The sequence below is a fragment of the Actinia tenebrosa genome, unplaced genomic scaffold (genome assembly GCF_029948245.1).
Source record: "Actinia tenebrosa isolate PJP-AT-01 unplaced genomic scaffold, QUT_ActTen_1.0 PGA_scaffold3__52_contigs__length_22856419, whole genome shotgun sequence".
In the NCBI taxonomy this organism is placed as follows: domain Eukaryota; kingdom Metazoa; phylum Cnidaria; class Anthozoa; order Actiniaria; family Actiniidae; genus Actinia; species Actinia tenebrosa.
The window spans coordinates 4,215,263-4,227,709 of NW_028292580.1; the positions used below are offsets into that span (position 1 = coordinate 4,215,263).

A 12,447-nucleotide genomic window follows, 5' to 3' on the forward strand; every position below is an offset into this window, starting at 1 on the left:
TAAGCTTTAGCATGTATAAATGAGAAAATTACATTAATTTAGTATTTGAACAAAACATAATAGTGGTTACATACCCTCATTTCCATCTTCTTGCGTTGGTCTGTTGTGCAAGTTTTTCCTTTTTTAGTCAGAGCCTCCCAATCAAAAGTTGGCAAAGGGAATGCAGCCCTACATCCCTTTCTTTTACATTTCTTTGCTGCATCCCCATTCCTCTCCCCACATGATACACAATTCTGCAATTAAACAAGTAAACAAAGGGAAAATCCTGAAATACCAAGTGTCTGCAGGGTTTGTTCAATCATGAGTGGTTCTTGCAGGTTACCTAGTGAAAAAATTATTTTACAGATTTACAGATGGCCAGAGAAATAAAGGAACATATCTCTTCAATAAGATAATTTTAAGACCAGATCAAAGATTTGGTTTATTCAGAGCTCAAACCTAGCTAACCTCTTGACCAAATATTGAGCTGCAATTCATGCATATATGACAAGGCTGATAAATAAGTACTAAGTAGCCTAGGTACATGCATTACATCTGTGAAATTGTTCACTATAAGCACATTCAGTTATCAACAATGTAGTTATTGCTAATAAAATTGAGGATTTCTGTGCATTAGACAAGGCAATATCATACTTGGGCCATGAAGGCCCACATGGCCGGAGCTTAACTCTGGTTTCCCTAGTATTAAGACTAAGAGTATTTCTACTCCCCCTGGATGGGATACTTGTCCATCGCAGGTTAATTTACTCCCCAGCATTGTAGGTTACCCTAACTCACTGGTACCCATTTATGCACCTGGTAGGAGTAAGGCAATGTGAAAGTATATCATCTTGCCGAAGGACATAACGTAGTTGCTAGGTCAGGGAATTGAACCCAGGCCTGCATGTCAACCCAGAGTCTGATCCACCAACCACTATACTAGACTACCACATCTCTATGCATCTAATTAGGCACTATATAGTATAAACACTAGCTGCTTTTATTCTTGTGATGTTCTGCTCCAGTATAAAAGTAAATTACATATGTAATTTTGTTTCATATTTGGAGTGTGCAGTATGAATAATAGCAATTAATATTAACAATAATCAAAATAATGATAATAATATTATATATATATTATATACACCTACTTGCAAGAAAATTGTCATACGAAAAAAGAACATTTGTAGTTTAGTGGACTAGGAATAAATTAAAAAAATAAAAGAAGATCACTGAAGCTGAACATTAGATCACTGAAGCTGAACATTAGATCACTGAAGCTAAACATTAGATCACTGAAGCTGAACTTTTTCTTTTGTCTTTTAATTTATTCCTTTCTCAATAAACTACGAATGTTGTTTTTTCTTATGGCAACCTTCTTGCAAGTAGGTGTATATTATTATATATATTATAGTAATGATAATTATTATCATTATTTTGATTATTGTTACTAGTATTATTATGATAATTATTATTACTGTAGCAGATAATGAATAAGGGAGTTCTACATTACTTTGTAGGGCCTCGTTTTTGTTTCAGGATTCTCGAACACCAGCACTGCTTTTGATTTCTGTACCTGCATGTAATGAATGGAGATTAAGTTATATAAGAACAAAAAAACTGTTGGTATATTTCTCTGTACATAATTATGGTGAATTTAATGCAGCTTTATTTACTCTGCAGACACTGCAAGAATCTGTAAGCCACAGTAATCAAGATAATCTGGATGATATTGGAAATGCATGCTGACACAATGGTTAATTACTTAATTGATAAAAGTTGATAAAATCGGTTAATTATATTGGATATCATTAAAAATTGATAATGGTATTATTGATAATTATTGATTTCATTTCAATCAGATTTAAAAACATAGATTCATCAGGTATTAAAAACCCGACAAACACTATGTTTGACACAGGTATTCGGACTCAAGCAAAGGGGGAAGTGGTGGGGAGGGGGGGGGGGGGGGGGGGGTGGGCGGTTCGTATGTGAAAAATGATTAAGGAAAAATGATGAAAAAGATATAAATAGATAGCATAAAATAAATAAATATTAAGGCAGTGGGTGATTGGAACAGTTGAGCGTACGAGACGTATATGAGAGTATTTTGGATATGTATCGTAGATAGGTAGTAATGATACAGTAAACGATAAAGTATATCGTACAATGTATGTTGAGTTAAGAATAAAAGTGTTTCGAGTGAAGGCAACGTTACGAAACATGAGCTCATGCGTCGCGGAGGTGTGGTAGGGAATACAATATAAAACTATGAAAGCTCTGGGATAGTCGTTCGATCTACCAAGTATTTATCATCAGGGGTTAAGACACAAGGTAGAGGTCAGTATTCGACCTACACGTTTCAAAGCTTCTAGCGCCAAAAGCTTAACCCTACGTGTAACGAGACGACTGGGACACACCACGTTGGCCTGTGTGTGTGTGTTATGTGTAGAAAGAATAAACATAATTATCGTGTGTCAGAAATTAAGCTAACGTAAGTGGTGAAAGGACGGGCGATATCAAATTGAGAAAGGTTTAGGACTTACTTGGAGTGGGCTGGAGTGGTTTGTGAAGCTTGCTTTATGGCTTACAAAGTAGTGTTTATACTGTCGTATTCGAAGAAGAATTGATCATATCCAGGAAGGAAAGGTATGCAGGGAATGCATGTAATGCAATATGAGAAGTACGGAAGATAACGTAACTTAGTGTTGGGTGTCCTGTGTTTGTGTTTGGAAAGAAAGTACATAGGAGGGGGGAGGGGAGGGGATTGTATATAGTGTAAGAAAAGAAGGGAAAAGATGAAAGATGGTTAGTGCGTGTAACCGTTATCTACCGGGGGAGGAGGGGGGGAGGGGTGGTGGGGGTTGGATGAGGATTGTAACTAGTTGCATGGGAAAAGAGATGAGAAACGGTTGGTGTGCGTTCAAGGGGGGAGGGGGTTGGGTGAGGATTGTATGTAGTTGTATGGGAAAAGAGATGAGAAACGGTTAGTGTGTGTTCAGGGAGGGGGGGAGGGTCAGATGAGGATTATATGTAGTTGTATGGGATAAGAGATGAGAAACGGTTGGTGTGCGTTCAAGGAGGGGGGGGGGGGGAGGGGGTTGGGTGAGGATTGTATGTAGTTGTATGGGAAAAGAGATGAGAAACGGTTTGTGTGTGTTCAGGGAGGGGAGGATAGGGTGAAGAGGCATTGTGTGTAGTGTGGGAGAAGAGGGAGCAATGGTTAATGTGTGTTCGAGGAGGGAAAGGGGGGGAGGGGTTGAAGGGGAAGTGTATGAAGTGTAGGGCAAGAGAAAAGAGATGGTTAGAGTGTGACCATCATTTTTAATGCATAGAATCTCAGAATTTAATCCGAGAAGACTATGAAATACACAGGTATTCGGACTCAAGCAAGGGGACAGGGGGATGGGTTGTTGTGCGTAAGTATAAAGGAATGTGAGTGAGTGTCAATAGAGCATGAGGGCATAGGAAGGGAATAAGTTTCGTATGGATAGTATAGATGGGAAGGGATGTAGGGAATAGGTAGCAGCGATGATAAAAAAGGGGAAATGAGGAAAATGTATTATTTATAGGGGTAAATTCAAGGGCAACGCGAAGAGCAGGATAAATACGCCGCGTATGGTTATGGCATGTGTGGTGGGGCGCGGTGCTGATATGATGTATCGAAAAACAATTTGCTTGTAAGTTTGTATGATGAGCTCACGTGTAGGTAGAACCGTCGGTGAATGTGTGCTAGACCTAGCGCCCTATCATGCATCTATCGTCAGGGGTGAAGATGCAAGATAGCGAGGAAATTCGACGTGTTTCAAGACTCGTAGGCCCAAGAGCTTCACCCTACACGTGGCGCCAGGTCAACGGTTCTGCCTGTGGAATAAGCAATAGCGGCGGATAAAGGGAACCACAAGCATACCGAGGTAAAACGGGGGTGTGGATATAAGTTAAAGGATAAAGTGTGTTACCTGGAAATGATGATATGTGGCCTAGACGACGGGATGTTGCGCATTTTATCTGCGTGCTCTGCCACGGTGAGAAAGTCCTTGCAGGGACTTGACTATGCTGCGGACGGTGGTAAAGCGTTTGATGACTTGCTTCGTGTAGTCGATCGCTTCAAAGAATGTGAACTTTCAAGAGAAACTGCCACCAGTTGGGAGAATTCTTTGAAGGCAGGCAAGCAGTATTTAAAGTCGGACTATAAGGTATGATCTTTAATAGATATAAATAAAAACACTGATCATTGTCACCTAGCTAGCCATGCAATGCAATTTTTCTCATCTATTTTCCGATGTAGATTTAAGGTGCTTACACACGGTGCAACATTGCAAGCAACAAATTTGAATCGGGGTGACACACATTGCAACAAAATAACGCAACATCGCTTGTCAGACTGCTATATTAAGATATTTGGTCAGTAGTTATAAATTTGGTGCAAGCTGATTGAATGGACATTTCGAAATGTTGCAGGTAATGTTGCAGCCATGTTCACATGATGAAATTTGTTGCGCAGATTTGCATGCAACGTTGCGTGCAACAAGTTTCAGGTAGACACACGATGCGACAGTCCTGTTGCGTGTAATGTTGCATGCAGTGTTGCACCGTGTGTCAGCACCTTGAGCATATTCAGTTGATTACATACAAAAAATTAAGTTTCGTAAATTTTTCTTACTATTCTGGTTTCCTCGTTTTTACTTGTTTTCCATTATATATTCCATACGTTATTTGATCTGGGGGATACTAAAATCAAAACACATCGTATGATACAAATGTTATTATGGCTATTTTCAGGTTCATGTGACAGAATCACCTTCTGTTGCTGACCACTGCAGTGTTCATGCTTTGAACGACAGCAAAGATAATTGTTTGCAAGGGTCATGTGATCACGATCATTGCATATTTTGTGCACAGTGCTAGGAACTAAAGGGAGTTCTCAGTAACATCGAGGGCTATTTGATTTAATTGAAAGTATCACAAGACGAGCTTGACAGTCTTCGATTTACCTGCAGCCATGCGATTCAAGACATAAAATCCTGGAAGGCGCACCAGTTGAGAAGTGTGAGAGAAGACAAAGCCAGAACAGATATTTTGCTGGATCTCGACGAAACATCAGTGCTAATAACACAAGACTGGGCCATGAAATTCCTTCCTCAAAAGTATAGAGAGTCACACTCCGACTGGTTCGGAAAAAGAGGAATTTCATGGCACATAAGTGTCGTAGTTTGGAAAAAGCTAGGGAACCTCCAAAGTCAAACAATGGTCCATATCGTTGAGAACTGCAACCAAGATAGCTCAGTGGTCGTGCGAATTATTGATCATGTCATCCGTACTCTTAAAGAGGAACACCCAGCAGCAGTAAGGGGGACTCGCGGTCACCATTCGGAATCGCCCGGGAATTACCCGTGTTTACGCACTAGCGTCCCCCGCGGGAATTACCCGTGTCCCGTTATATGTTGCGCGAAAGTTGGGAATATTTGTCTTATATATGCATGCATGTAAAGAGTTCGCCAATGACTTCTGTATAATTTGTCTAAGACCCAAAGTTAACATACCCAAGCCCAAGGGTTTCTGGTGTTGTGGTAAGAAAATGCAAATAGAAGACGACACGTCAGCACAGTGTTACGAATGTGGTAAGAATATTCGTAATGCCGTACCAAATGCTACCAGAGAGCAATATTACGCCAATGGAGGTCGTAAGAAGACCCCATACAAAAGAATAAAATACTTTAGGGACTGGATGAGTCATATCCAAGGTTATCGACCGGTATATTTAAACAACGAAGTAAGGAAGAAAATCATAGACCATTTAGAAGAGCCAACCCCGCAAAGTCTACGGAAGACATTGAAAAAATTAAAACTAGGGAAATATTACAAAGCTATTTCCTATCTTTTGTCTGAAATTACCGGTAAGTCTATTCCCGAGGTTTCTGATATGACAAAAGCCGAGTGGATGTTTTGTCGGCTGAACAAGGATATTCCTTATTACCCTGACGTAATTTACGAAATATTTTACAAAATAGACCCCAACCACCCCCTGTTAGGATGGATTCCAAGAAGATAGTAAGTCTTATGCCATAAGATAAGCGAATAGCATAAATCTTATGGCATAGGATGAGTAATTAGCATAAATCTTATGGCATAAGACGTTGATTACGCGTAATTTCCAGACTGACGTTCGATATGTAAACAAAACCCTGTTTTGCTTTTTTCAAAGCAAATATTTACTGAGCGAGTTTTCTTTGAAGCTCTTCTTTTGCTTCTTGGTAGATCTTTTTGCGAGATTCCTCGGAAAGATCTTTTACGACTGTTTTTTTGTTCCTTATGTCCGTCTTTAATTTCTCGTACTTTTCCTCTTCGGCCAGAATAAGCGAGAATTCTACGTCGTCTATCTTTCTGTCACGCAAAGCCTTTGAGACAAGATCGGTAATTGTATTTACTTTAGCCCTTGACAGAGCTATTGTCGTGTCATGCTTGGATATTTTGCTTGACAACTGTTTCATAATGCCCGTAGCAACAGCAGAAATAATACCACAGGCTGCCCCAACGCCGGCCAAAGGAACTTCAACAATTATTCCCGGTCCAGTAAGCGAAGTAGCAACGCCGGAGCCCGTTAACACAACAGAAATGGATCCTGAAGTTATCGAAATCTTATGTAGCGTACTCCGGGCTCTAACGTACTTTTTTCGGACTTTTTCGTAGTGTTTTGCCTGCCCTTCCAAGTAAGCCAGGATTAAGTTCGCTTTATTAAGCCTGAAATTCTCCGCGTTTAGTTCGTTAGGTTCCGTTATTGGTGCCGTAGTGTGATAATTGGGAACATCTGGGTACAACTGAGGTGCTGATGGTATAACATCCATTATATATACTAATGTACGACGCTTTTGGGAATGATATTGAGGAACAGCCAGATCACGACAACCGGGATTACTGGAACTGGAGGGCCTTTAGGAAGATGTTTCCGCATGCAGACCCTAGTAAGTTCGAAAGAAGACCCGATGGGATTTACTTCAACGGCTCCAGGATTTACAGCAATGCGGACTTGGAGCCAACGCTGGTGGGGCAAATAGACAATCAGCTGCAGCATTCCACGCGTACGGTACCTGTGCAGCATCCCACGGTAACGCCTAAGCCAACGTCTAAGGGTTGGTCAAAGGAATTATTGCTGGGCAGCAGTACTTATCCAATACCCGCGGTGTCATTCGATAAACACGCAAGCCTGGACTTAACGTTGAACATGCGGGTCTCTAACAATCATTCCTTTCCGTTAAAGGTGCGAGATATCTTCAAAGACGTGCCCATTGTTCATACCACCGCTAAGGAATCTCATGAATGGTTAAGTGGTCCTAACATGCGTTATTGGCCGCAGCAGTTGAACTTTGCGGTTTGGTGTGCCACCAGCGGTTGTGGGGTAAGCGCAAACTTGATGAAGAATTCGATATTTATGTTTCACTTTCACTTTACGGTGAGGCGAATACTGCATGAGATGGGTGTTATTGCGCTGCCGGGAGATGCCACGTTTTATCCAAGAGATAATAAATACAACGTTCCAGCTTACGACCGGCTTTGTAAGGAGTTTGGTGTCGTAGGGAAGGATTTCCGATGCACTACGGGCGCTAACAATGGTCTAGGACACGTTTGGGCTTATTGGGGGATTGGTGGACATGAGCTAAGTGATAAGGAAGTTCATGCATTGAATCTACGATGGAACACTGGGTATCACAAAGAAACCTATGACAGTAGCACCTTCTTCGAGCCAAATGCCAAAACCACTAAGGAAGTCAGAGATGGACCTTTGTTCAAAGACGAGGGTGGTAAGTATGCCGGGGCTAATCCACTGATCATTAGAATTACCAACGACGAGCATACGAAGCAATACTTTAACTTCATACCCCCAGAAGGTAAAGGACTAACCAAAGCCGGCCTTGCCCGTTTGAACCGCAGCATAGAAGCTTACGTGTATTCTATCCTTGGAGCCCAAGTAAATACCCGATCAAGTATAATTGGAAATACGGGCGCCGCAGAAGAGACGCGAGCCGAAGCCCTGATCTTATTCGAAAGTTCAATCTTGGAGGGCGACATTAGCAAGAGCGTACAGCGTTACCAACTAGCTATACAAAATTCTAAGGCCCGACTGGACTATGCAGTAGCCCCGGGTTGTTGGGTAATGCCCAGTAATTTATCTATAAATACTGGTTCTGTAGTAGGATACAACAACAAACTTCAACGAGCTACTAAGGATATGAAGTTTGGGGTGAATGACGTGAACTCTGACACTATTAGAAGGCACTTTGTTGAACAGCCTAAGAAAGTGCACCATACGCAACCACCTAAGAAAGTGCACCATACGCAACCACCTAAAGTATACCGAGCGCCTAAAAAGAAGAGGAATATGACCATAACTTATTAAAAGCCGGCTTAGCAGTCGCGGGCGTTGGTCTGGGCTATTATATATGGCGATGAACAACCCCTACGTAGCTGGAGTAGATTGTGTTTATACGACTTACACAGGCGAGAAAAAATACACCCAAGCATCTTGGGTTGATGTCACGGGGATGTCTGTAGACTTGAACTACTCAGGGAAGAAGTTAATCCTTTGTAGTATTTGCATTGGTACGAGCAGCCATGCCAACGTGGGCTTCAGGTTTCTAGATGACAACGGCATACTGCAACCCATACGCGCAAAGACAAACAACAGAGAGGCTACACATTTTTCAGTAGAGCCGCCAACGACGAGCGTTGAGAATCTTTCCGTTTGGACTTTTCACATGGTTGCCGACTGCCACGGGAAAGTAAAGCTGCAAATGCGCGTAGATGACACCGGGAGCGTTTGCTTAAATAGTATGGAAAATCAAAGAAATGCGGTTTTTAATCATGCCACCATTAGCACTCTTACGGTGTTAAGTATATGAACCCACATGCGAAGGAAGATTGGTTTCTTCATTACTTAGAGTATAAAAAATTTACGGGGGGGTGATAGTTGGCGCGACACTGGGTTGTGGGTTGAGGTTGGAGGCTTGGGATTGATTATTTGCACTATTAGCATTAATACGGGGGACAGTTGTAATGCTGGCTTTAGAATTCTAGACGAGACTAATACCCCATTACCACCTTATAGGATAAAAAATGATAAGAGGAACCCAACTCATTTTTCATTCGAACCCAACCCACAAAGCGGAGAAGACTTAACGCCCGTGACTTTTCATATAATAGCTAATTGTCAATATGCAAAGCTTCAAGTTCGCCCCAGCGATGCCCGCAGTGGTGGTAAATACCCCGGCATCCTCCGAATAAATGGGCAATATGAATGGGTGGACGCCGCTTATAATCATAAGGCCATTAGCACCATGAGTGTGCTGCCGCTAGTTCCGCATTATCAAGGCGGCGCGAATACTATCTTTACTTATCCCCAGTCGAGGACGCCTCGTGCGTCTGACGACGATAAGCCACCAGTAACGTACCCAGATAAGGCTAACCCCGCATCTTCTTCAGGAATACCACGCCGATAGCTACTACTAACAACCAAATGTTATTCCCCACGAACTTCAACAGTTTGCCGCCGGTCTTTAGTACCAAACCTAAGGTGCTGCCAAGCAAGCCTGGAATGCTTGCTGCCATTTTTTTACCCAGCGCCGTTAACCCTGCCGCAAGTCCCGTAGTTACCTTAGCCAGCCCTGCACCCATTTCCTTACCCACCTTGGCTAGGTCGCCGCCTATTTTTTTACCCAGCGCCTTTGCCTTCGCACCTACGGCGCTAATTGCATCCATAATAGCAACCACCGCACCAGCAATACACCAGCAATGGTGGAGTTGCAATCTGCATCAGGGATAATTTGAAAGTCATCGATGTCAACAGAGCAGATCAATTTGAAGTTATTAGTGTTAAAGTTGAATTACCATCGAAAGACATAATGCTTATCATTGGAGTTTATCATCCTCCCAAATATAACTACGATGAGCAATCGTTAGCTAATTATCTATCTAAGTTAATTGATGACTTTCTAAATGGAAACCCTGAAAGTGTGGTCGTATGTGGAGGAGATTTTAATCGTTTTGATATTGTTCACTTTCAAACTTTAATTGATATAACGGCTCTTGTGGACTTTCCAACACGCAAAGACTCAACGCTTGATAATTGTCTTACTAACAAACCTTGGCTTTTTGAGAAATGTTATGCCATCAAGTCTATTATTAAAACTGATCACAAAGGTGTAATTCTCCCAGCAGGAATAAAATTAAAACCACTACGTTTCAAGTGCTTTTTCAGAGACTATAGAGAGAATAACAAGATTTCCTTTAACAACTACTTAGAAGGCGTTGACTGGTCACCTGTCCTTGAAGCAGATGAAGTAAATAATGCTGTTAATACCTTACACGAAATCATTAAAAGAGCTATGGACGAGTGCTTTCCATTACGATCTGTAAAATTATCGTCGAGAGACCCAGTCTGGATGTCCCCGCTGTTAAAATTCTTGCTAAACAAAAGATCTAAAAAGATGTGCAGAAGTCCAAACAGCGACGTACAAAATTTAAACAACAGAATCTCTGAGTTAATCAAGGAAAACAAAACGAAACTTGGCTCTGGAAAGATAGGATCAAAGACATGGTGGAAGAGAGTGGATATGTTATCTAATAGGAAACAAAATCCTCGACCTTGCTTGGACGCTGATAGTACTAACAGCTTAAATGAGTATTTCTGTAATCTCTGCACAGATGATGATTATGTTGGTCCAACTAATTTATCACATGACACTAGCAATCATGCGGTAGTACCACCAACTTTATCTGTTATGGAAGTATTTAAAACTTTAACTAACATACACCGAACTGCAACCGGGCCAGATCAAATTCCGTTCTGGGTCTGGAAAGATTTCGCAGATATATTTGCACCTGTGGTAACAAGATGCTGGAATCTATCATTAAAAACATCTATTTGGCCGGACATATGGAAAAAAAGCGAACATCAATCCGCTACCTAAAGTAGACATCCCTACCAGTAATGCAGACTACAGAGGTATCAACATTACCCCTGTCATTGCAAGACAGTTTGAAAAAGCGGTTTACAGAAAATTTTGCAGAGATAAATTTGAAGAATATCTGAATAATAACCAATTTGCTTACAGGAGAGGAGGAAATTGTATTAACGCTTTGATTAAATTACAACATCGTGTCTTAGCTGCCTTAGATGATACAACATGTAAAGCTGTGAGAGTCTTTAGTATGGACTTTTCCAAAGCCTTTGATTACGTTAATCATCATAAACTTTCTGAAAAACTCAAACAAATGCCGCTGAACCCATACTTAATCAACTGGTTTATAAATTTCTTATATAATCGGAAACAGCGAACTATATGTAACAATCATTTAACAATTTGGAAAAACATAAACAGAGGGACATTACAAGGAACAGTTAGTGGAACATATCTATTCAGTATTTTTATTAATGATTTAGAGATATTTGATTCCTCCAGTCCTGATGAGGAAGTGTTAATCAAACATGCAGACGATAGTACTATTGTATCTCCTGTTTTCTGTGTTAATGGAAATCTAACTGATAATTCAGTCAGTTATGTTAATTCTTTCATGTTATGGTCCTCAAATAATAGTATGTCATGCAATCCTACTAAGTGCAAAGAAATAATTTTTACTAAGAAAGGAATGGACCAATTTAGTTTTCAGCCTATTTCTAATATTCCTCAGTGTAGCAGTCTTAAAATCTTAGGTATTACTTTCCAGAGTGATAGTAGATTTGACCTTCATGTAAAAGATACCATTATAGCTATAAACAAATCTTTATTTGTTATAAGATCCCTTAGGAAGGAAGGATATATACAAAAAGAAGTTGACTATTTATTTTCAACAATTGTTATATCAAAAGTAATTTATGGTCTTAGTGTTTATGGAGCATCACCTCCGGAGCTTACCACCGTACAAAACTTTTTAGATCGCTGTTACAAACGAAATTATACAACATACCATTATGATATCCAGGATCTTTTAAATAAATTTGACACAAGGTTATATAAGAAATCGGTTAGTAGTGACCATCCTTTGCATAGCATAGCGCCTAAAATACAAACGTCCAAATATAATTTAAGGAAATCATATTTTATTAGACCTAGAGTTAATTCTCAACGTTTTAAAAACTCATTTGTAAATAGAATAATCTTTAGTAATTAGTATCTTTTAATCCGTTTTTTAGTTTTATGATTGTAATCACGTTAATGATATGTATTTTATCATTTCTTTAATAAAGACATTATTATTATTATTATTATTATAATACCGCCCGCAAATGCCAACGGCACACCAATCTTTAATAACACCTTCAATACTTTTTTTATTTTTTGCTTAGTGGTGGCGGCCCCTCGCTGCCGCTCTGCGGTAGCAAGCCTGGTCCTTGCCTCCTCAAGCCTTTCCAGGGTTTCCTCCAATTCCCTTTGCGCAGCTACCCGCTCTTCTTCGGGGCGCGCTTGCTCAGCT

The 12,447-nt window shown here is 40.5% G+C and overlaps 1 protein-coding gene across 1 annotated transcript; it reads left to right on the top strand.

Moving 5' to 3' along the window:
* The first annotated feature begins 9,216 nt into the window (after window positions 1–9,216).
* On the top strand, window positions 9,217–10,943 carry LOC148907886 (uncharacterized). Its single transcript, XM_089035167.1, has 2 exons — window positions 9,217–9,231; window positions 9,738–10,943. Exons 1-2 carry the CDS (start codon window positions 9,217–9,219, stop codon window positions 10,941–10,943), a joined length of 1,221 nt encoding a protein of 406 aa, XP_088891293.1.
* Window positions 10,944–12,447: the final 1,504 nt, after the last annotated feature.